At 42.2% G+C, this 25,630-nt stretch overlaps 1 protein-coding gene across 1 annotated transcript in view; it reads left to right on the top strand.

Moving 5' to 3' along the window:
- VOPP1 (VOPP1 WW domain binding protein) overlaps window positions 1-25,630 on the top strand; it is a 69,517-nt gene that overhangs the window by 24,597 nt on the left and 19,290 nt on the right. The window contains exon 2 of the mRNA XM_052795530.1: window positions 21,088-21,146. Within this exon, the coding sequence (XP_052651490.1) occupies window positions 21,088-21,146 (59 nt within the window). The remainder of the gene's footprint in view (window positions 1-21,087; window positions 21,147-25,630) is intronic.

Below are 25,630 nucleotides of genomic sequence, written 5' to 3'. Positions count from 1 at the left end.
TTGGGTTTTTTTAGATGAACTCCAGGTGTGGGCCTATAGTAACTGTAAGTTTGTTTATCAATATAGGGATTTTTTAATAAATCATATGCCCATGATTTTAATGTTCCTTGTGGAAAAACACAAGAAGTTGGGTGCTGCTTCCTCAGAGACATGCTGCTTCTCCTCTTTGCCCATTCTTTTAAATTCAAATACATGCAGTCTGTTTCACATAGGTCTTTGTAGACTTTAGTTTACCTACATTTTGCTGATGTGTGGCTAAGCATGTTTTTTTTTTTGAGAAGGGCTGTTTTAAGCACATCTGATACTTAAAGTCAGAGACCTATGGTTTCTGTATCATGTGAATGAAGAGTGGTTTATTACTGTGCTTTAGACCTGAGCTACTTGGATGAATGACATGTGAAATTCAAGCACAGAAATCTTGGTTTGATCCCAGCTCTAAATTCTTCTGAGACTTTGGACCATGGATACACTTACTCTTTTTCCTTCGTGATGAATTGGAAATAGTACTATACCACCAATCCTTTACTTAGTTCCTAGGTCTCTTCAAAACTGTTCTACAAATTCAACAATGTCACTTGATAGGGCTTAAAAAAAACCACCCCCCCAAAAAAAGAGGGAGGAAATGATTAATTGACAGCCTAATGCCAAAATAAAGTCCTGTTTGTTTACATGGGGCCAGAAAATCGGGTAGCAAACTTGTCAATGCAAATGGGTTGGAGAGGGGGAAAAAAATTAAAAAAAATTAGTGTTTCTGTAAGAACACTGATAGTGGTGACATGTTGAGAACTAGATCCCGAATAAAAATATTTGTAGGCTTGCAAGGCTAATGTGCTCACTATGGGTGCTTGGTATTTGTTGACACTATGCTCCAAGGAAGACTTGCAGAAACACAGGGGCATGAACAGGTGAACAGTAGTGTTTAGTTTGGATGTAGTATCAGAAAAGAAATTGGTGTGAGATTCCTTGATGCTCCTGATGCTGCAAGATGTTCTTGCTTTGCTGCTGCTTGGATAAAAACATAAATAGGGTAGTCAGAATAAGACTGTTTGCATCCCTGTCCTGTTGTCCTGGTCCTAGTGCTTTCTTCCTAAACCCACCCTAATCTTCAAATAAATCTGTGAAGTTCTCAATTAGCCTCCTTCATGCTGTCTTCTCCCCTAACCATTGGGAAAGGCTTTCAATAAACACCTGCAATTTCCTCCCTTGCATTTCTGCAGGTTGTACCATGGACTCTATGCCATGAATGCAAAACGTGACAGCAGTTGAGCAGCTGTATCGAGACCATTTGCTGTCATGACAAGGAATATTGCTTCATTGTTTGCTTTTACTCTCTGTTTGCGTCTTGCTTCCTGTTGCTTCTTTTGTTTTATACTTTGATAGCCTTTGTTCCCTTTTTGTGTAGTGATTGTGCAGCAATGTCCTGGTTCCCGAATAGGGCTTCTAGATGCAACCAATGATAAATACAAAATAATAGTCGTCCTGACATACTTTCTATCAAACTCTATTTCTGGTGAATTTATTTCCCCTTTCTTTCTTTCTGTGGTGCTAAGTACAGCAAACAGCTGCTTCTACCAGTAGAAACTTGGGAGAAGTTACTTTCCCATTGTTCATTTTCCCTTCAGTCCATATGAATTTCTCTTTACACCTAAGGGCAGATGCAGTATGCCTGCAGAGTTGTATAACATGCTGTTGCTTGCTTTTCTGCCCTGAACTCATAATGAAATAACCTAAATGATTATAAAAGCTTTAGCACCAGCTTCATTTCATTTTAATAGACCAATAAAAGCAACCAGTGTGCAAGCTGCTGGCTCCAGTACTCCTGCATAAACCATTAGCAAAACAACATTACTGGCTCTTGACAAAGAAAAACAGCAGTGTCGAATCCAAGAATTTGCTCCGAAAAGAAGTCAACCAAGTGCCAGTGAATCCAGAGACCCACTCTTACACGTGCTGGCTGCCGTAAGCTCTTTGTTTGAGGTTGAGAAGTTGGCACTTTCTCATAATTTGTTTTACATTCTGGCTTTTTCTTTGTCTTCTGTAAATATCCTTTGCAGTGTTTCCAGCAATGCTGGCAATGGCCCAGGCGCCCGAGGAGCTTTTCCAGTTAACTTGCGTGCATGGAGATCTGACAGGTTTTGCATTTTATGCATGAGACTGGCTCATCTGGCTGCCTCTTATGCTGCTAATGTATTTGCAACATTATACCCACATGCCAGGTACACTGTGTTGGCTTTGAAGGACAGGAGTCTCCCCATAAGGCCCAAAGGAGCCCCAAGACGTCCCTGCTACAAGGCCCCTGGTTACCTTGCTGGTTGTGGGGAGTTGGGAGAGGAAGCATGCCCATCTCATGGCACCCAGCACATGGAGCCTTCTGTACTGAGCAACAACAAAAAAATCCTGGGAGCCCTCTCTTTACCTAAGGTTTGTTAAGTGTGCCTTGAAGGGTGCCTATAGAGTTGGTATAGTGTGTATTTCAAAGTATACAGAAACTGTAAAACTACCTACTAACCTTCATCGAATATAAACTAGTACCATCTGCTTATATATTGTCCTCTATTGTTTTGCTGTGTTTAAGAAGCAAAAGCACTGCTCAAGTTCTGGTACCTGCATGGACAGCCAATGGTCTGGCTTCAGACATGGCTACCTGTCAGGGTGGTTGCACCCTGGTACTTTCTCATGAATGGTAGAACTCCCAGCTGGGCAGGTCAGAAGACTTCATCTCTGCTGACACCCTTTTTTTGGATGGTTTGTGGTTAGGTTTTGCCTAAACCCTCTGCAAAGGCAATACATGGTTCTGAGAGATTTGGTCCCTTCTTCCCTGTTTTTTCCTTTGTTTTCCTTCTTTCAAGCTGAAAAAAACCCCGCCTTTTAATTTCACTTGCTGAATTTAAAGATGTTATGATCACTCTTTTCCAAGAAAAGCTTCCAGCATTTCAGACTGTCCTAAGACATTCACTGAGTATGGGCGTTCCCAAAAACGTCTGGTGAGCTGGTGCAATTTAAAAATGCAGTATCAGCTAGAACAAGATGGATGCTGGAAGAGAGATGTAGATGACCTCAGGGTGAGTGAGAGGATAGGAGAGAGGATGAAATTCTCCTAAATCAGAGCTTGGGAAAAGAATATCCCTCTATTGTGTGTTATGTTCTAGTAGTTGTGCGTTGGGTGCAAATAACAGAACTGAGACTTCCTTCTGTGCCCCTATAACCTGGAAGAACATTTAGTAAGTTCGTATGGACTCTTCCCTTCCATCTCTTTGCTTTTGCAGAACTGGGTGAACAGAACAGCATCATCACCTTTTGCTCTTGTCCAGGTCTTGTTTCTCTGTTAAGACTTGCTTTGCTGTCCCTGCAGAACATCCACCAATTGTCTAGGTGGATGTGGTTGCATGTATACATTTTTTAAAACTCATCTTATTCTGTGATTCATTTGTGTTCAGTAGTGTCATTGGCAACAATCTGAGAGTTCATGATCTGGTGTCCTGGTCCCATGTGCTTCTCTCCTTGCTTCTTTTGACTGACCTTTGTAGTTGTGAACCTTTGAAGAATGCTTGTCCTATTGCTTCCAGTCTCCTGATGTCTAATCTGGTTTAAAGGAGATGTTTCTAACCTATTAAGAATGCCTTTACTATGGTAGCTAGACTTTTAAATTTGCATTTTTGGGGGAGAGCTGTTCTGAAATAGGACAAGAATTTACAAATGATCATCCTTAGACTCTCAGTGCATTGTGGATTTATTATTTTCAGTAGTCTTTGCCATTTAGTTGTAAGTCTCTCATTGGTGATCTTCCTCTCCCCCACCAAGGTCAGTTGCTAGAGTCAAGGAGTTATGATTACTTTCACAAATGAACAGGGAGCTTTGTAGCCTGATGGTTGCAGACAAAAAGAGTTTGACATTTCATTCTCTTTGAACAGTTATAAAAAGTCAACACAAAAACATACCATGTAAAGAATTCCAACAGCATCCCACTGCAAAGCCCTACTAATTTTGGTTTCAAAGTGAAGAGTTTCTCCCAAAGATGTTTCCTTTCCTTTCTTTTAATTTAAATGAACATTGTGCTCTTCCAAGAGTGGTCCACGTGGATGTGCCTGGAAGAAGTCATCGAGTGATCTCACAGGTGTAGTCATTCTGGATGTAGGCTTTTGTTTCATTTTTTCCCCTGCAAAATACTTTATGAACATGGGGCTGTGGTAAAACAGCTTTATGGTGTGGGGTTTTTACCCCCCCCCCCCCCCCCGCACCTTCCTCCTACTGAAAGGAAAACATAGCCCTTACCTGGTAGTGTAGTTGCAAGCCCTGACATCTATCTGAAAGCTTCTGGCTGGACTAGGCTTGAAGTGTGAAGAACATCCTCTACTGTAAAGATTTCCAAACTGTCATACAAGTACCACTGATGGCACATGAGCTAATCCAGATGGATGCAGATACTGCCTGCTTGCGCACATGTAGGGTCTGTTCATATTGGTGTAATACCAGCTAAGTTCTCCTCCCGAAACCTCTGTATTAAGTGGATTGTTGGAGCTCAGCAATGACCAGGGTCTTGTTTCACCCCTTCCATGCATCACCTTCATGTTGCAGTGTGCAGGAGTGTTGCTGTGATGCCAAGTGTGTGATTGCTCTGTTTTCCTTGTTTGTCTCATTTTACCTAGTTGTGCAATTGCTCTGTGGCACAGACGGTTGCTTACATTATTGGTAGTTCTAATACTAAATTTAAAAGCTGAATAAAATCACTTCTGTGGTCTAGTTTCTTTCTTTGGAGAGAAAATGAAATGGTTCAGCAAGCTGGTATCTTCTCTGAGAAATATGCACTGAATGGACCCTGTCTGAGAGCTGAGTAGCAGCCGCGTCTGCTTCAAACTGAAGGCCCTGTCTTTTAGCACTGGGGACTATAGCCTATAGGTCTTTACCTGGCTGGATAAGTGCCTGTATACCTTGATATATTTATTGTCCCATGATGTGACCTTATATGCACAAGCATCTTCTGTCACGAGAGCAGACATGCATGCAGGGAGCAAGCTGTGGACAGCCAGAACAATTAATTTAACGTGAACAACAAGTTCAGCTGTATTACTGCTGTCTCTCTAGACACCAGAGGGTTATGGCTTTGCTCTGTTAAACAGCAGGAGGAAGGGAGCAGGAAGGACCCAAGACTCCTACAAGCAGGATGGAAGTCAGGGAGAGCTGAAAAGCCTGAGGAACAGCTGGAGACTGAGCTGTCTCCAGCAGGCTCTCCATGGCTCTTGCCATTGCTTTGTCCTGTTGCAGAAGACTCCCCCAGATCCACCCGGCTGCTCCTCTCGGCCCCGGGGCTGAGGGCCGGAGCACAGTGCTGCTGGTGCTGCCTGCCTGCGCTGCCTGCCCTCAGGCACTCAGCGGCAATGTGCTTCGCTGCATCTGTACCGTTGGTCACCTTTGGCTTAAGCTCATCCCGTTCTTCACCTGCAGGAAGGCACGAGGCCATGTGTGAAAGTATTCTTTATGTCTGGTTTTCAACCCAACCAACCCATCTTCTTCCCCACCTCAATTATGTTCTCCAGGCGGTTTATTTGATGTTAGAGAGATCTGAACCAGAGTCTCTGATCTGTTGAGTGTTGGATTGAGCCTTTGCTTTTGCAAGGAAGGATAGCGCTGCTTGCCTCGGCCAGCGGCAGGGAAGTCTCACCAAAGGCTAGGTTGTTTTGGGCCTCCACCCCCCCCCCCGGAGTAGGTTAAAACTGTATCTGAGCATAATAGAGGGGTCTTGGCAATGTTGCAAGCTTTGACTTTTCAGAAAATTTCTTTTTACCCCCTCTTTAAAACTGTTACTTATGTTTTAAATTTTGCTCTGCCGGTGGGCCCTTAACAAGAGGAGAACAGAATTTTTTTCACTTAAATTACCTGCTGAATGCTTTGGCTTTATGGCCTTTAACTGTGCCTTTATGCATGTGAATGAGGCAAATGAAGTCCGACAGAGATAGAAGCTCTGTATTTCCAATTATAATCAACAGTTTCCCAGTTTCCCTGTCACTTCTGAGTCTTTGAATTTTACTCCTGTACCTAAGTCTTATTCTTTCTTTTGTACTTCATCACTACTCATGGACATTGTGTATGAGTTTATAAGCATTGTCTCTCTACTAATTCTGCTCAGCCTAGTTTGTAAGCGGGTAAGTTAGCAACTGAAGACAGAGCTGCAACAGATATAACTAGATAAGCATTTCTGCTGCATCTGATTTCAGTGTTTCAAAAGTGTTTTTAGTATTTAGATGTGGTTTCAGTTTTTCAATTCTCCTTGCCAAGCTTAAGAGGCATGTTTTGTTTAATTTCTGTTCCCTACAAATACCAAGTACTTTATTACTTTGTTCTGTACTAAACTAGGAAAATACACTCATCCAGACTATAGACAAGTTGGTTAAAGTATTTATTACTTGATGATCTTAAAGGTCTCTTCCAACCTAAATGATTCTATGATTCAGGGAGATAAGCAAGTGAAACCTCCCTGTGTAATGTATTTCACATCAGAAACACTCAATACTTAAAATAGAAAGAAAAATCAGCTCTTCAGCTGTAAAAATGTTTTCCACTTCATGAATTTTTATTAAGCGCATTTTTTTCCTGCTATACATGTTACTAAAGTCGACTAATAATTTTAAATGAGAAAGAAAGAAAAAGCAGGAGAAAATGTTTGGTGTGGACATCCAGTGGTCTACATCATGTTGTCCTCCTACCCTTTCTCTGCTTGCTGTAGTTGTTGACTCGCCTTTGGCATTCACACAAGCTAAAATATCTGCCTCCTGCTCAGATAGCCTTGTGCCAGGACTGAAACTGGAGCATATTGTTCCATCATTAAATGGGCAACATTGAATACTTGGGAAATTAACAACAGCTGCAAGTTCTTCAGCTATTTTTATTTGTACTGTGGCTATAATTTTTCTAGTGTGTTTGTGCTGAAGTCCAGAAGAGGAAAGGAAAATAGATCCCCCAAGAGGCTGACTTTTTGTTTTTAATTAAAAAAAGGCCCTGCCGAACAAAAGCAGCCATAAAACAAATAGTACCGAGGGCAGCCTAGCAGTTTATTCAGTGTTACGTGGGCCCCTCAGTCTGGTTGGTGGTATGACTTTCTGGGGGTTTTAGTGGCACCTCGGCACATGGTGAGGTAACTGGCACTTTCCACGGTCAGCCCTCTCCTTTCAAAGTCCTACTACTAGTAGCATCTGTCTTTAGCCTTTCATGAAGATTGGTGTTAGCAAAGCAATCTTCTGTTTTATTTATGTTTTATGCTCCTGGCCAGAGACATAAGCCTAAATCTATGGCAGCCACTCCATTCAGCGGTCTTTGGATGAGGCCCTAAAATCAAGCTAAGAAAGCCTAAGAGGATGATTGTAAAACAGGATTTCTTAAGTATCCTTTAGTAGCCCAGTGACTCGCATTTCTTCCCAGAAGTCGCTTGATCATGTGTCAGGAATGACAAGGCAAAGCCCATGCTTTAAAACGAAAGGTCAGTGTGGATCCATGAATTGGCATCTTGCCCTGGTACGAAAGGTGTTCAGGCTCCTGCTCTGCTCCTTACCCGCAGCACCAGGCAGCTCCGCGGGCGCAGAGGGGAGACGGGGAGATGATGCTGGGGGAGAATGGATATCACAGCGTTTGTTGGTCGTGCTCTTTGAGCACCTGGAATTAATATCCCTCAGAAGGAGTTAGGATATTGTCCTGAAGCTTGAAACGTAGTGAGAAACAGCAGCTGGAAGGGTCACTGAGGGGAAAAATGAGGTTTTTGCTTAATCTGTAGACTTTTTAATATTCTGGCTAAACACTTGGAGAATGCAGGAGTAAATGAGAGGAAGCCCATCCTGAAGCATTACCCTTTCTGAAAGTACAACATGCTCCTTACAAGCCTTGCCATTGAGCAGCTGTAGGAACCAGACATAAATGCATTGCTTGTTTATTTGAAAAGCAATTTAGCAAAAACATTTTTTTTCCATTAACTGAAGAGAGAGGTAGACCAATTCTTTTGTCTTTTTATGTGACCCAACTCATGGCAAGACATCCATTCCTTAGGCTGGACATAATTTTAGAAAAATGCATACCACTGTGGGAATTCATAGCCATTCCTTTAAAAACGTTGAAAACGTGTTGGTATATTTCTAGATTTGAGTGGAAATGTATAAGGGAGGTGGTTTGCTGTTCTTACTCAGTAACCTGAAACTTTAAGAGCAAAGCCAAACCTTTTCCCCCTAACACTTGTGCATGCACTTAACTTTGCTACCGTGAATAGTAACACAGGATCCTCTTCATATATGGAGTCATATTCAAATACTTGAAGGACTGAGGCATTATTTGGTATCTGATGTCTGATTTGGGAGTCTGTAAACTGTGGTAAAGATTTATGCTGCTTTAGAGAAACATAGCTTTATTGACATGAGTTGGCACCGCTGCATTTAAACTTGTAGAAGTTTTCATCTTTTCATTGAAAAAGAACAATGTCACGGCAAGCGTTGAGCCAAGGGCAAGCAACCTCTCAATGGTGAGGTGCCAGGCTTTTCCCTTCCCAAATTAGAGGCTAAGCACACTACAAAACAAAGGGTCATGTCTTTTTTTGTTTTTTTTTGTTTGTTTGGTTTGGTTTTTTTTTTTTGCCTTGCACTGTGGGAAGATGATAACAAGATTTCTGCCCTGGGCTGGTGTGAGGAGCTGTAGCTAATTCATGGTGTCGTGCTTCTGTGTCAGAAAGGGCTTCTGGTTTCAAACTCGGTTGTAGGTGAAAGATGGGAACTGCTGCCTTGCGTGGAGGAGAGGTGCACCAGCCATCTGTCTGCAGTATAAAAATGACAAAGCCAGTGGAGTTGTCCCCTCACCAATACCCTTCGCAGAATGCTGTCATTCTTAAATGGTGGCCTGTCATTCAAAATCTGCCCCTGTGATTTCTTTGGCTGCCACCGTGTTGGTTTCTGACCTCTGAAGCCTGTTTGGAAAAGTGCTGAGAAGAAGCCTTGACTGTAGCTCAGAGTCAGTGCCATTTATTCCAGTTAGCCTCTTCTGCTGCCTGATGGTTTTGTTTCTGAGGAGCAGAAGGGACAAGGGGAGGTGACCTGACTGAGGTCTGATGTCCTTCTGGATAATCCACATCCTGAAAACTACACCTGTGGGGTCACAGGAGATGACTCAGCATGATTCTGGTTTGGTTCTTTACTTCCTACCTGCTAACTCTAGCTGGCGTGCACCCTGGTGAAAGAAGAATTAGCCCCAGATTTTATTCCACTTCTCATCTTGCTGGTTGTCTTGGACACATCATTCTCTTGCTTGCTTCTCTGCCTTGCTGCTCCTATTCCATTTCTTTCTCCCATCTGTAAGTTTGTTTGTGGTTACAGTCTAAAGGGTCCTTTGCCTGCACAGAACTGCCCTGGAAAAATGTAGGAACCGTGATGCTGCTTTAGTGCCTTCATTCTGTGGTGCTGTTTCCCCTCTGGGATGAACCCTGTAGCACTTGGAAGTGCAGCTGGCAGGCCTGTGGAGAGAGGGGCAGCAAGCCAAGCTGCGTCCTGTGGAAGCAGGCACAATGCCCTTGATGCCTCTGGAGATGCCCACTGCTTGCATGGGGATTAAATTTTCTCTGAAAGTTCAATTTATGCAACGTTGTCAATGCTGACCAAATATGCGAGTGTGTCTGTGTTCATTTCTGAGCTATTGGTGTTGTTTCCATCTGTTAATGTGGGCAGGCACTATTAAAATCCTCAGCACTTTCAGTCTAGTTGAATAATTTTCTAGCTGCTAGGTTTATAAATTAAACATTTATGGCCTTATCTCATGCTATTATCCATCTATAGCAGTACCTCCAGGCAGGGATCTTGAGCTTTTTTGGAGTGTAGACCATGTGTTAATGGAGAGCGAATGTTTCATTTATACCTCATCTCACTCTTGCAGTTCTCAGTTGCAGAACGTCCCTGAGGTAACCTCAGATATTCTGTGTGACGAAATAACCTTAGTAAAGAGATTTTTGATGTCTGTGTCAAAGGGAAGAGCGGAGTTCATTGCAGCATCCTGACAGGGTTTTTTTGTGTTTTGTCAGGTAACTTCCCCATACGCAAATATGATCTATCATCCGCAAGCAGGAATAAAGAAGAAAGTAATATCAGATGAATCACAGACCACAAGAGTGGTAACTAGAGGTCCAACAGTGATAACTAGGTAACTTGCATTGTAACTGTTATTAGAGGAAACTGAAAGCTTGCTGGGGTCCCAAGAAAATCCACGTATATGGACAGAAGTTTGAGCAAGGAGCATGCACTGACTGAACAGGAGAGGAGGCATGTAAAAAGCTACTCGCATCCAGCTTCTCCTTCATCAGGTTGTGAAGTGAGTGGTTTAAGGGGTGAAAACCAGTATAATCCAAGATATGGCTCCTATGCCAAGAGACTATTTGAATTTATCTGGTTATGTGTATCCAGTATCTCTATCTAGATGGTCATCTTTGGAACCTGCAGTAGACCCTTTTTTCTTTTTCTTTTTTTTTCTTTCTTTTTTTTTTCCCTTCTTTCTCCTTCCAGGGAGCTATTTTTAATGTGGAAAAACTCAGCTGATCACTCAAACCAAGGAAATGATCCTTTTAGAAAAACGCGAAATGGTGGTATGCTTTTGATTTAGATGAAGAGATTTGTCAACACTCTTAGTGGATTATGTTGAAATTTGGCAAACTGAGACTTTGGAGATTATTGTGTAGGTACATTCAGGCTCCTAATAGAAGAAAAGCAAATGTTATGGTCCTATGTGGGAAGTTACTTCATTTGGAAAAATGCTTTGCCATTAGTAGGCATCGTTACTTGCCAGAAAGGGTTGACTATTTATTTGCTATTCTAGTCCTTTCATGGGAAATACTCCAAGGACAAATGCTTAGTATTTCTTACTGCTCAAATAAGTAGTTGTGAGGTACAGCTGTTGGATTTGTCTCACTGGAATTTAATAATCGTATGCTATCACTATGGCAGTGTATTGGACTGTCTGAGTAGGAGTTGGTTTAGATTCTTAGTTTAATTTAAAAGGCATTCATGTTTCAGTCTACCTGGTGAGTGTCTGCCCAAAGGCCACAATAGAGCATCTCCCTGAAAGCTTGAATTGACTTGTTAAACAAATACAAATTACTCTCGGTCAAAGTCTTCTGCTGTTTCTTTCTTTGAGGAGAGTTTTGGCCTGAGAAAGAGATGTGTTTGCTGCCAATCAGTAGGAACTTTAATAGACTGTGTGCAAGAATAGAAAAACCTGATTATTAGGCTGGATGAACCCAAACCCATAAACTCTCCCAGTGTTCCAGGATCTGAGTCCCAAAGCAAACTGTTTTCTGGACTGCAACATGGAGATGATCATCTTTAGGCATTCTAATATTCACAGTAATGCAACTCTGTTCAATGAGCTAGCCTTGCAGACCAGACCACGTTCACCTTTGCTGTGTTACTATGAGTTTCAGCATTTACTTCAAGGTAGTTAGTCTAGTTCATTTGGTCCAGCTACATTAAAGTTTCCTTTGGAACTGTTTCTCCAGTCCCAGTTTGGTCATTAAACCAGATTGGACCTGTACCATAAATTGTACATCTGTGCTTTTCCCTTGAGAGATTGAGATGCCTTGTGAAGATGTGAACAACACAGTATGATGGCTGTTAATGGAAGTATCCGTAGGTAAGCATCTGACAATTCACTGTTAAGCAGGTGGGAGTTGACCAAGAACAAAGCTTCCCCCAGCAGAGTGTTGAAGTAGATACTTCCACTCAAAGAGGTACCTGGATTCTGACTTGCTGGGGTTTTTTAGAAACTAGTTTTCAAATATCAGAAAGTTTCCAAGGTAACCTCTTTAATCTCCACTGAATTCAGATGCTCACATATTAAATACACACATGACGTGTAATCTGATTTAAAACTAACAGATGCTCCTAACAACAATCTAACACTAAACACGATGGGTTTCTAGAATAACCTCTTGAAGGTGAGAACTTGCCTTGGCTTTGCATACCTTCCAGGGGAACAGCACTTACGTGATATTTCATTATTATCGATTTCTTTTGTTCCCTGCACTGGGTGTGTGATTGGTCGTGGACCATCTTGTTTCTTGAGACTGAGGAGTCGCTGCCTTCAGTGTTACAGATGTTTTCAGGACTTCAGAGCACAAAGGATTTTGATCCAGTATCTGCAGTTTTGGAATAAATATCTCAGAAGACTGAAAAGGGAAAAGTCTTAGTTGAAAAAAAAAAAAAATTTTGTTTTCCAATGACTCCTCATAAGAAGGATCTGAGGAAGGTGTGCATCACTAGATTAAATGTCAAGAATGAAAAATAAGGGTAGCAGGGAGGGGAGCAAGAGTTGCTGTGATTATGCAGCTGCGCTCTGTCCTGTCAGCTCACGCTTTCTCTCTGCAGAACAAATGAGCGCGTGGGGGATGCATAACATCAACAGAACAAAGCCTGGGAACTCCCAAAGCAACTGCCCTGAGTCCTGGTGACCATCAAAGACATCTATTTTCCTGCAGTTTTTGATGGCCTGTCATAGCTTAACCAGCCGGCATCTGCAGCACAATGCTGTTACTTGTCTGTGCTGCAAATGACTGAGAAAATTGAGTTCTGAATACATCTTCCTTTGCTCAGTCTTTCTTTGTTTTGGTTTTATTATTACGGGAGATGAAAGACAGCCCCTGAGGATTTAAGTACTAGGTGATTTAAAGGCTGTTTTCATTCTTGGGATGGTAAAGTGGAAGAATGAAATGTACATAGGAAATGGGCAAATTTGCCAGTTCAGCATGAACTGAAGGGAATGAATGCTGGCATGGTTTTAGATAAAAAAGGGGGAACCCCAAATCTAGGCTTTGCTCTTAATAGTACTCTAGATAGTATCAGTTCCTGCGAGGAGTAAGTGCCTACCTAGGGTTAGGGCTGGAGATGAACCAAGCTTCCAGTTCCTAGTCAAAGGAAAGCAAGTTTGATATCTGTCTTAATGGTGACACTGAAAGTATCACCATTATGTTCATTAGAGGCTTAAAAGTGAAATCGTTGTACACCAAATCCTTTCATCTGTAAAACCTAGTATTTGTTTTGTTTCGTTTTTAAAGAGGCTGAGGGTGGAAATAGTGAATATCCTCACTCTTGGCATGGTCTTCCTTTCAATTCCTGACAAATGATCCCTTCCGCCCATGCACCCTACTTTATGGGTTGTTTTATAAGGTGACTTATGACTTGTTCTGTAGTTAAAGAATGCAAATAATAACCTTGTTTTTATTTCTCATGCACATATAAAAGGAAACAGAGTAATTGCAGAAGCTAAATTCAATTTTGGAGCTGTGGAACCTGCCCAGTACCATTTGGAATAGATCAACTGCTCGTAGCAGAGTTGGGAAAATGTTACATCTGTTTCCTTCCAGTTGGAACAAAAAAGACTACCACTACCCCCTTGAAGCTGCAGAGGCTCCAGTGGAATGTTGAATCTTTTTTGCTTTTCTTGGGTGAAAATGCTTTCAATATGTGGCATGCCTCATGCTTTCTTGCAGATCTGACATTAGAACTTTCAGTGTAAGGTCAGTTCCACCAGGAAGGTGTAAACACCCCCCCCCCCCCCCCCCCAGCTTTTATGTTTGTGCAAATGTTGCTGAGTTCATGGGTGTAGAAATAAGAAGGTAAAGCAAGTCCTAACTTTCTCTGGTACTGAGGATTTCTTGGCACTTCCAGGAGCGTCTGGCTTGACATTCTGATGTAGATCCAAGCTGGATATTTCACATAACTATGATAACTATTGTAACTATGGTTTCATAAACAGTTTGAAGAAGATTCAGTACAGTTGTTCCATCCAAAGCAGTCAACAGGGGTTTGGGTTGATGGCAAGTTGAATATGAGTCAGCAGTGTGTCCTGGCAGCCAACAGGGCCAACTGTGTCCTGGGGTGCATCGAGCACAGCATATCGATCTGGTTGAGGGAGGTGATTGTCCTACTCTACACTGCATTGGTGTGGCCTCACCTCAAGTAGTGTGTGCAGTTTTGGGTGCCTCAATATAAGAAGGACATCAAACTATTAGAGTGTGTCCAGAGGAGGGTGACCAAGATGGTGAAAGGCCTTGAGGGCAAGAGTTACGAGGAGCAGCTGAGGTCACTTGGCTTCTTCAGCGTGGAGAAGAGAAGGCTGAGGGGTGACCTCATCGCAGTCTACACCTTCCTCAAGGGGGGCAGCGGAGGGGGAGGTGCTGATCTCTCTCTGGTGACCAGCGATAGGACACAAAGAAATAGAATGAAACTGCGTCAGGGGAAGTTCAGACTGGGCATTAGGAAAAGGTTCCTCACTGAGAGGGTGGTCGGTCACTGGAACAGTCTCCCTAGAAAAGCGGTCACGGCACCAAGCCTGTTGGAGTTCAAGGAGCATCTGGATGATGCTCTTAGTCATATGGTTTAGTGTTAGTTAGTCCTGTGAGGATCAGGGGGTTGGCCTTGATGATCCTTATGGGTCCCTTCCAACTTGAGATCGTCCACGATGCCTGTCGTTACTCATTTCTCACATTAGTGCTCGCATGTGCAATGAGCTGTTTAGCAGGCGCGAGTGCCGCACGCGCACGAGGACTGCGCGAGGCGACGTACGTGGGTGAGGTTTTATATCGGCGGTTTGTTACACCGGGCTCGCGCCACAGCCGGGCGTGCGGGGGCGGGAGGGCGCTGTCCGCGGTGCTGAGGGCGCGCCGAGCCGGCGGGGCCGCGAGGGAGGGACAGAGGGAGGCCAACCCCGCATCTTGCTTATTGCGGGCTCTGAAAAATGAGGGTCTCTTGCTTTTCCTCTTTTTTTTTCTTCCTTTTTCTTTTTTTTTTTTTTTTCCCCCTAGGATACAGATGAAACGATTATATTCAATTGAAATTGTATCGTTCTAGGACTGAAGGGCATTTGCAATGTGCTGCATAACAGGGTGGGGGGGGGAAAGTGTCAGGCTCCTGAAATTAAATAGCATGCAAGGGATATTTGTATTTCTTTTGTGGGAAAGGTTAATAGATCTAAATGCGAAGTAATGCTTTGTGATGGGAGGCTGTCTAATGCTAAACCCACATTAATTCTAAATAAAAGTATGATGATTAATGCATGTGCTCTGAGTAGCAGAAGAACTAATAAGAATTAGCTGCTTGTGCTGAAATTTTTTACTGTTGCAAAACACAGACTGATTAATTCAAGGTGGAGAAGTTGCTTCTTTTAAGAATCCTATATGGGAAATATTCCCTTCTTTCTTAGAGAACAGCCAAAAAGACTGGCCAGAAACAACTCCTTCTGAAATCTCTGAAAAGCGTTCTTTATACTATAAGTTATATGACTTTGTAATCTTGGTCTCGATGAAACAGCTGTATATCTGGAATAGTATTTGTTCTGTTTACTGTTACATGGGAGGGAAAGCTTGGTAAAGGATCGGCATCCTTTTATACAAGAGTTTCCTGCTGTTTCCTCATTAGCTTAGTAAATAAAAATACCTTAACTTAATCCTGGTTTTAGTAAGAGTTGCTTCTGTCTTTTGTGACAAGAGTATTTGTTGAAATCACTGGTAACATGGCTTGCGAGCTCAGTTTCTTGGAATATTTTGGAGATGGGCTACTTTTACCCTCAGCTGTTAGCATCGCCGGGGAAGAAGTAGGGATTAATTTTGATGGATTCAGGCAAGGCTATAAAACAAAATGTATTTTCTCTAGTAAATGGTTTTCACCCTTAGGCTGCACTTTTCAGTTTCAGTATATGTTGTCTCTTACTCTAATGGATGATATTTTGCCCTTTTCTTGGCTATGGAAGAGCAGTGTGCTCATATTCTTGTCTCTGCAAATCCAATCTTTCAAACTTTCAGCATGCAGAAGTCCCTCTGATTTCAGCGCACCATATCTAATGAGCAGCTCATAATGCTTTCAGCTCTTGTCTAGGCACTGAAATGGATAGTGTTCTGAAAACTGATACAATTTTAAAGGTCAGATCCCATAAAATGTTGTTATTCCTAGCCAATAATGTGGCTTCTGGAACTGATTATTTAGTCTGGAGTTGCACTGTAGACTGTCCCATCCTTTTGTCTGGGCTTCATCAAGTACTTGCCAGGTGCAGTGACCAATAAAATTGGGAAAGATCTGTGCGGGTGAGTTTTGCAAGAGGCCTTCTGTAACAGAGGCAGCAGGCACAGCCAATTGTTTCTCAGATGCTGTGAAGCCATATGGTCAGAAAGGTGTTGTCCTTCCCGTTTCCTTGATTACTAGTTTGATCTACCCGTGTGGAAGACAGAGTTCTGGCTGTATGTTGAAATAGGATTGTGTGATGCTCAGAAGTGATGAGGTCTTGTTCCATGTCTTAGATACTTTTAACTCTTACTTTTAACTCTTTCTTCTTGTACATCTATGAATTAATCCTAGCAAAGCCTCAGGGGCTGTAGCCAGAAGAATGGCATTTGGATCAACTTGCACTATACTAATGTATAGCATATACCCAGCTGAATAGGAGGCAACAGCCACTAAGTGGGTCATCTGAGAATACTAGAAGCCATTCCTGTCATATCAGTATGGCAGGTCACTCTGTTAAATACCTGCTTTTTTCCTTCTGAATCTACCTATTTGGATCCTTATAACTGTAATATGTATTGGAAATTGTGTGTAGCATCTAGCTTTTTGTCTGGGTAAAAAGAAAGAGCCTCACCCTCAGTTGCTGATAACTGATAGGGTTTCACTGACTTTGTGATTGATAGCAGATCTCTGCCTCCTACAGAATATGGCTTTGTGCAGATGTCACAAACTCGCTCTGGATGTCCCTTCAGCATACAGATAGCTATTGCCTTCCCCCTGCCCTCCACAATCACGCTCGTCCACAGCAGGCTGCTTTTTTCATTGGTACCTGTAACAAAACTAGACTGTACTTGTACTGGAAAGTATTTACTATCTGCAGATGGGACTGTAATTGTTTTTACTTTTTTATTATTAATTTCCAAGCCTCCAATAAAAGCACTGGTCATGAATCCACTGCTCCCTTGATTGCAAAGAGTAATTAATTGATCAGATCTGTTTTCTTTTTATTGTCCTGTGGACTGAAAAGTAATGATGTGCAATGTGGAGGATATTCCTGCTGGAGATAGTATTTCTGCAAATCCTGCAAAGCATAACTAATGATCTGTAGAGTACCATCCGACATTCAGTGAGCAGGCTGCCTGCTCTGTCTTCCCCCACACCATGTGCATACATATGTGCTCACGTTCTGTATTTTATGGTGTGATCAAAACCAGTCTTTGGTTAATGTTTTGGTAACTTCTTTCTCATTGTTCTTCCTAGCAGCAGTAACATTTGCAATTTCAATCTGTGGCAGGAAGCGTGTTTCCTTTCTTAAAGGAAATCTGAATGAATTTAGAGGCCACAGAAAAGGACAGCTTGCAGTTCGTGTTGCTGCAGTCTGTCAAAGAAAACAGCTACAAGGCAGGTGCTGATTTATTTAAAAACAAACAAACAAAAAACCAAGTCTTGTGGTTTTTTTCTCTTTCCAAATACACAGTCTTAAGGAATGTACTCAAGCATCTGGCTAATTCACGTACCATTAATTCTCTAAAGATTACATGTGCACACCCAATTAGACCTGCATCATTTATTTAAAAAAATTAATGTACTCTTGTATTTATATTTTATAGCTGTGCCAAATTGTTGAAGGACATAGAAGGGGGAATTTTATAATCAAAATGTGCAGAGTCCTTCTCCTAGAAAAGTTGAAAGCATCAGCAGGGCCGTACCTAAGCTTAGTTTAAAAACCATAAACACACTTTTTTTTTTTTTTTGCTATTAGTGAATAGGTAGATGGCTTTTTAAAGACATGAATGAAAGCTTGTTAGAAACTCTGAGATATAGCCTGTCTTCATATAGGAGCTAGTGGAGTGGGCACCAACCCTGATGTCTGAGGTCCTTTTGTATTGCAGTAATATGAGTAATCTTCCCTTTGTGTCTGTTTTGCGGACTGCAGTGAGTTGCTGCCAGTTGTGGTTTCTTGAGGGTTTAATAGTCTCAAACAACTACAAGGACATCATCCTCCAAAGGCTCTGTGAGGATGAGAGCCTGATGCTGATGGCATACATCCCCTCTCATGCTTGTATGGCTCTCCACCAGCTTAACTAAGAGGCCAGTACCACTCAGAAGAATAATTTGGATCTCGGCAAGCGATGCTGATCATAGCTTGCTTCGGAGGATGTGTGCAGGGTGGGAAAAACTAACTAATCTGTGCCCTGACTACCCTGTTCATGTCATAGAATCATAGAATCATTTTGGTTGGAAAAGACCTTCAAGATCATCGAGTCCAACCATTAACCATGCCCCCTAAACCATGTCCTGGAGTACCCTGTCCACTTGCTTTTTGAATATCTCCAGGGATGGTGACTCAACCACTTCCCTGGGCAGCCCATTCCAATGTTTGACAACCCTCTCTCTGGTACCTAAGTGCTAAAGAGGCTCAAATCCTTGGAGGCAGTGACATTCTCCTCTTATTCTTAGCAGTGAATTCCTGCAAGGTCTGCTAACCAGCAGTAGAGACAGTGGTTAGTAGTCACCTGCTTTATGTTGGGGTTTACTGGTGTAAAGTTGCCATGGAGATCGGTATAAGTTTTAACCAAGCAGGGACCGCAGTGATGCGCTCTGTGTTTGTAAATCTGTTTGACATGTCATGTGTATTGGATTCGGCTGTCCTGCTCACATTTGAGGTCCACTTGTTTGTTTGCCTGATTCCCATGTAGGAGAGCTGAACAACTGCCATGCAGTATTCATAGCACTGATACTAAAAAAAGGCAGAATCCGGATTGGTACTTGCTGTTCCAGGGCCCATATAAAAGCAAAGTCTGGGCACCAAAGGATTTTTAGTGCAGGTATCTAATGCCTATAAGCTAGAAGGAACTGTTACTTGCAAAACTTTCCCAGGCTGGAGCCTTTCTTGTGACAGCAATAAGCATATTGGCTGTCTGAAACAGAGAATTGTAAAGAGGCAGAAACAGAAATCTTACAACTTGGGAGATGTGGGAAGGAGGAGTCTTCCAAACTCATTTTAGAACTTGTAAAGTGGATTAAAATATGGGGAGGGGGGTGAACAGAATGAGTGCTGAATATAAATGTATCCTTTACACTTGTAAAGGGTAGGCAGGCTCCACATGGTCAGAAACATTGCTGGGAAAACATCAGTTAAAATGCTCGAGACTGACGAAGGCTTTAAGGCTGTTGAGGTAAACAGTGACTCATATTGGTTGAGAAGCAGGAAGGAAAAACATTCAACGGCATACACCCCAAGCTGGACTCTGAAATGAGGCTTCCCAAGGGGTTGATGTGTAGGCACTGGGTTTTTAGCCAGGGCCTGCTGATCTGCAGCCTTCAAAGGTGAAGAGTCCAAGTATTTTTCACTGACTCAGCAGCAGACCTGCTGGGTTTATAATGCATATATGTTTGTAGGGTCTTACGGAGACAAACTTGGCATATTTCTAATTTTAGAGTAAGAGGAAACAGCCAGCTGATGAAAATATTCGAAAGGAAGCATTAAGAAGTTGGAAGCTTTGAAGATGGGGGGGGAAAAAAGGGAATAGGGCAAATGTGGAGATGGATCTTTGAACACCGCTTGCTCCAGCAACAGCTATGGAGCCCTCCTGCATAAACTGCCTGGAGCGCAGCATTGATTTGAGGGGGGAATGAAGCTTCCGCTGTGTTTATCCTGAGGAAAAAGCTCCAGTCCTTTCAACAGAAGCTAAAGCTTGTGCATCTTGAAGACTGGTGTGAGCCTGTTGTATTAGTGGAAAGGCCTGATGGCACGCATCAGAAGTGTTGTCTCCTCCTCCTCCCGTCTCCTGTACCGCTCTTAACAATTTAATCCATAGCCGTTTGTCTTCATAGGCTGTAATTGATCTGTCTGTGACTTAGCTCATCAGATGCTCATTAAAGAGCTTGCAGCTTTTCTCATTCTTGAGGAGTGAGAGTCGGGGATCTAAAAACACTTTGTCTTTGTCTTAACTGGATTCATTTAGTATTCTGGGATTTGGGGAGGCTAATAAACTTATATGAGCTATTATTTAAAGGTGAGCTGCCAAGTGAACATGAAGGATGATCCAAGCACCGCCGGTGTGCCGAGCGCTCTCCAACATTGGGTGTCAGGTGTGAGCAGCAGAGGGAATTGTTGCTAAAACCCCAGCAAGGTATTCCCTGCTGCTCTGTGGAAGGTGTCCCACAATGCCCTGGCCACGCGTGATCAGATAATGCAGCTTGCGGTGGAGCTCCTGGAGCTATGTTTGCAACGAAGACGGCATTTTACGCTAGCAATGTCAGTGGGATACGCAGAAGTATTTTGTGCATTGTATATAGAGTTTGGGCATGATGCCTGGCTTTCTTTTTTAAGCGCCGCTATTGTTCTGAGCTGCTGTCTGTACTCTGGCAGTTCCCGTAACAATGTGCGCTTCCCACGTTGCCTGCACACGCATGCTGAGAAAATGTCTGTTGCCATCCTTTAACAAGGATACGCTGGCAATCTGCGAAAGAGAACAATACCCCTGGGCTGCGGAAAGCAGTTTCCTTTCCCCGGTACTTTAATGAACACTTGAGATATTTCCAAGCTGTAGGAAGAGGGGATGGGATGGATGGGTTCTCTGTTCTGCTCCTTCCCAAGCCTGGCTCCACACACCAGAGACTTCCAGAAAGATTAATAATTCCCTGCAATTATTGAATTTGCTGCATAGTCATACGCATAGTGTCATCAAACTGGTTATGTCTTGGAGGTCTCTTAAGCGACTGTAACCACAAATGGGCTCTTAAGTTCTCTGTGGTCTTATAAGACAGCATTTCTGCTAGGGAACACATGCAGCTGGATGCTGTGCCTGCACTGAATGTACGTACTTTGTGCGTGAATTGTGGGAAGCTACGGGGCCCTGCAGACAAAGCCCTGCGTGAGGGATCTGAACCCTGGCTGTGCACACTGCTATTCACATGAACTGGCTTCCCAGTTGCTGTGTGTATCAGGATTGGGAAATCTTTGGTAATATAAACCTTTCCTAATTGCTCAAAGTCACAGTATTTATAAATACTCTACACTTAAGTTTAATTGTACGTTGTCCTATGTAAATATTAATACCATATTTTTCTTTCTTTGTAGTGTACGGAGGCCAAAAAGCATTGCTGGTACTTTGAAGGATTATATCCTACATATTATATGTAAGTAGTCATCACTTTCCTTTTTGTGTTTTCTAGTGTTCAAGAGAGAATTAGATTCTGTAGGCTCTCAGAGTGTTGTTCTTTCACTAATTATGCTTTTTCCATAACTTCTCTGAGACTTCTTCTAATTTAAAGATGAAGATGCAATACTTTCCTTTTCCTCCTTTCCCATGTCCCATCTCTTTCCTTTTTCTCCTTATTAAAAAAAGTGTACAATCTCCTTTCGCCATCCAATACAGGCGACCTTTCCAGTTGAAAACACAAAGCAAGATCTTAAATGGCTCTTATTTCAGAGTGCTGAAAGGAAACATAAGTAGAGCCATGTGAGGACAGTTCTCCCTTTGTTTTGAGCAAGGGCAGGTAATCAGGCAGAGTACCAAGAATGTTTTGAAATTAAGTTTGTCCCTGTGCTAATACTGTTGTTAAATTTAGGGAGTTGGGATGATTTGTTATCTGTGGCATAACTGTCCTTTTGATGAGTGGCATCTACATTCACATCAGGCTTGGGTGTGAAGCAAATGTCAGTGACCCGTAGGTGTATGACTGAGGATCTCTCTGAATTGCAGTTTTCTGTTTTAAATCACCCACAGCAACAACAAAAAGGCAGAGGAAATGTGTGGGTGGGAGGTGTCTTCCCTGTGGATTTGGGGGCAGAAAGGAGATAAATGTACTAAACTTTGTCCCTGGGTTGTATAACTCTATAATTGCAAACACCCGTAAACATAAGTTTAAAAAAAATAAAAATAAAGTGGGGTGGAGGAGTAGGTGGCAGCATTAGGTCATCTGTTCCCTGAGCAAGCTCGTTCTTGCTGAAGGATAGAAAATTACTGTAATCCTTATGCTACCCAAGAACTTTCCTCCCTTTTCTTCTCCACCTCCACTTCATCTGCCAGAAACGGGAGAGAAATGCTAGACACCAAAAGCAGCCCGGAAGCCAGGCGAGAAACAAAGCTCACTGAAAGAATGAAACGCTGTATGGTTTAATCATCTGTGATCCTGAATATTAACTGCTTAGGAAGTGCCTAGAACTCACTGTCTTTTTTCAGGTGACTGAAATGTTGAGAATTACTCATAAATGGTTGGCCAGAACAGATGGGTGAATTTAAATAAGTTCATTTTCTTTGCATGCTAATAACAACAGGACTTTGGTTCCACCTACATTTTATTTTGTTTTGCTGCAGTGTGGGAAAGAAGCAGGGATGTTATGAAATTATGAAAATCCCACTGTACCCTGACATTCAGGAGTGCATTATTCACATCACCTCAGTGTTCTGCTTACGTTTCTGCCCACATGCTTTTGCAGCCAATGTTTGTCTCCCTTGGTAGTACAAAGGGGTAGCTACTTGGATATTGGGTGTTAGCTCAGACTCTTCGTGCCACAGGTAAATACATACCAAGCCCTGCAACAGATAGGCTCTCTATCTGCAACAGATCTGACGTACGCAAGGTTGCTTTCTAATTGGTTTCCTTTTAGTAACTAGTTTACTGTTTTCTTTGTGTGCTGAAATGTAGTATCTTGTAGAAAAGCAGTGGGTTTATTTTCTAGTCCATCAAAGAGGTTAACTGGAATTGCACACAGCTTTGAACATTGGAAGGAAGAAAGTTGTGAGAGGGACTGTGGTGTTGGTGGGTTGTTGGTTGGTTTGGGAGATCTTTTAATGTGGAGGGAAAACTGTTGTATATTGACTATGTCAGGTCAATCAGAAGACTGTTACTAGCAGTTGTGTGTGTTTGTGGTAGTTACTGCAGCACCATGTTATCTGAGTCATTGCATAAACTTCTTGCGATTGCCAGTCTCCTGGATAGTGTATGTAAATGGAAAAAGGAAGGGGAAAGGGGCGGGATGTGTGTGCTCAGTGATTGTTGCGATGGTGATGAGTGTCACGTTAACGCTATTGTTGTTATTGCGATTATGAGTTTAAGCGGGGAAGAAGAAACACTAAGGAAAGACAATAAGGATTTGTGGATGGTAAAGCTCAGAGGATAGATAATGTGTGACAAGTGAAGAAATGTGGAAGGGAGGGGAGAGAGGCTATTCGAGTGTGTAGAAGCCCAGTAGCTTTAAAGGGGGCATGCATCAAAATGATAGGAAGGTCATTGACATCTGTCGTGCCTGGGGTTTCCTACTTTGTTACTTCTGCAATTTTAGTTTCTGTTGTCTAGGATCCTTAGCTGCTTCCTACCTGCACTGTCTTTTCACACCTGTATGGTGGAGGAGAGGCACAACACCAATCTCAATATCTTAAGGTGAAGTCCCCTTGCTTTGGCACTTGTTTGACCCTTCACTGAGTTAATTCAACTTGCTAATCCCACAGAAGTTGTTCATTTTAGCACATTCAAGTCAGTGTTGAATCAGCTTGGTATAGTTTTTGGCGAACACTGGTGAAATGGGAGGAAGGGAGTATTCTGCATATTGTGGGGGAGCAGGCATGAGTAGGATCTTCTCCATTAGCATATGGTTAGATGTTAAATCATCTAAGGGCATAATATGTAACTTTATCCTGAGAATGTCTCCTCTGTGCAAAACTAGATCTGGGGTGTGCTGCAGTGAAACAGGTTTTATTTTATCTTACAATTTCTGGAGCAACAGTCCATAAGAAACAGATACACTTAGTCAAATGAGTTTGCAATAGATTCCATTCCTTTCTATCGCTGGTTTTCTGACAGAAGTTTTTTCCATCCAGTTAAGATATGTAGTCTGTCCTTTGGTCTTGAGACTATCTTTGGAGACTTATGAAAACCAGCACTGTAATCCTTTTTAATGATTTCCCTGTGATTTCGGTCCCATGCTGGCAGTTTGTCACGTCTCTCTTGGAGACACTTTGTATTATAACGAAAAGGTTGGCTTGTCAGCTCAGAAATACCAAGTCCCACATCTGTTCACAGATCTAGTGTGACATGCTCAGACCATGGCATCCCTGGACTGGCATGTCCATATGCCTTATCTCTTCTGGGTAGGCACGTCCTCCTAGAAGGTGCCTGCTTCTGTTTAAATTGCCCAGAGTAATAGAAATCCAAGGTGGACTGTCACATAAAATGGTTGTTTGCTTTTATCAGAAGTTTAAAGGCAAGATAGCTGAGTTAATCTTTCCTGTAAAGGCTCTACTTCAGCCATCCAAAGACAGAGATAAGACTGCGTCTGCTAAGCAAGAGGAACGTGGGATAAGAAATCAGTGTGCCAAAATAAGTGTACTGGAAATACAGCTAGATGGGGGGGTAAAACTTGCAGTGATATGACTGTTCTTCTTTTGGAACTTAAGTTTTTTTTAGTTTCTGATTCAATCTGTCTTCCAGTGTCATTATTTAAAAAAGAAAAAGCTGTTGGAGCTGTTGCTCAAAGCTTTCTTAAAACTTGTTGGTTATGCATTCTGTATTAACAGCTAGGGCAAAAGTTGGAGGTGTCTGTTACAGAACTAACGATACATCTCTTTGTCCAAATAGTTAATGGTATTAGTACCTTTTAAAATTATTTTTCCAGTGGACGTAATTGTTCTAGCCTTCATAGATCAGCAGTAAGCTTTAGTTTAATTCAAGCGTGTTTCTTCCAAACATAATTCCATTTCTTGAGGCTAGACTGAGGAATTGATCATTTTCCAAACTTTTCTACTTCTGCTGTGTGAATAAGCTTATTTCAGACCAGAAGCCATCATGGAAAGGTTGCCAGGAATTTGAGAGACATACATTGGTCTGCTACTGTTGATACAGAGAATTTCCAAGACTGCTCTTAACTTACTTCCTAACCAAACCAACCATTTCTCCATGTCCTAGCTGCCTGAGTCACAAGATATTGTCAGTTAGATGCTTTTCTCCTGCTTCAGCAAAACATTTATTTATGTGGAAAAATAAGTAAACAAATACAAAGCAGAGAAAGGAATTAGTCACTGGAGTCTAAGTCTTATCCTTTGGAAAAGCAGGGAGCCAAGTTATCCCTGACTGTGCTTAAAGAATTAGATATGTCTCTTTGTGTGGATGCACAGAAAGCAATTCAGAATTAAAGCTGTCTTAACAGACTTGACTCTGATCCTCTACGAGGATCCTCATCCTACTCTCACTTAAATAAGCCAACTCAGTCTTATTCTAGATGTAGCTGAAGTACTGATGGTTGGCAGAAGAGACAGTCAAGATACTCCTCTTACTTGGCAATAATGTGAATAATGACATAGTGAATGCATTAGATTGCGAAACCATCTCCTCTGTATGCAGATGCCAGCAGCACTTAAGATACTCCAGTTGTTTTTTCTACTTCTGAATTGGGAATGAATAGTAGAGGGAAGGCTGCCTTACATTTTGCTGATGAGGAGTAGTTTGATTAGAATGAATGTGAATGTCCCCGTCGCTGCAGTGTGAAGTATTTTCCCTGGTATGACTGACCAATCCCATAGGTCTTTTCTGTTTATTTTTCCTCCTGTTGTTAGCTACCATCACATCTGAGCTTTTAATGAGGTGATAAATTCCAGATGCTAGAACCTGCATGTTTCTAATCC

The sequence above is a fragment of the Harpia harpyja genome, chromosome 1 (genome assembly GCF_026419915.1).
Source record: "Harpia harpyja isolate bHarHar1 chromosome 1, bHarHar1 primary haplotype, whole genome shotgun sequence".
NCBI classification, from domain to species: Eukaryota; Metazoa; Chordata; class Aves; order Accipitriformes; family Accipitridae; genus Harpia; species Harpia harpyja.
The sequence above is the reverse complement of the archived record's forward strand: the minus strand, read 5'-3'. Positions and strand labels throughout refer to the sequence as shown.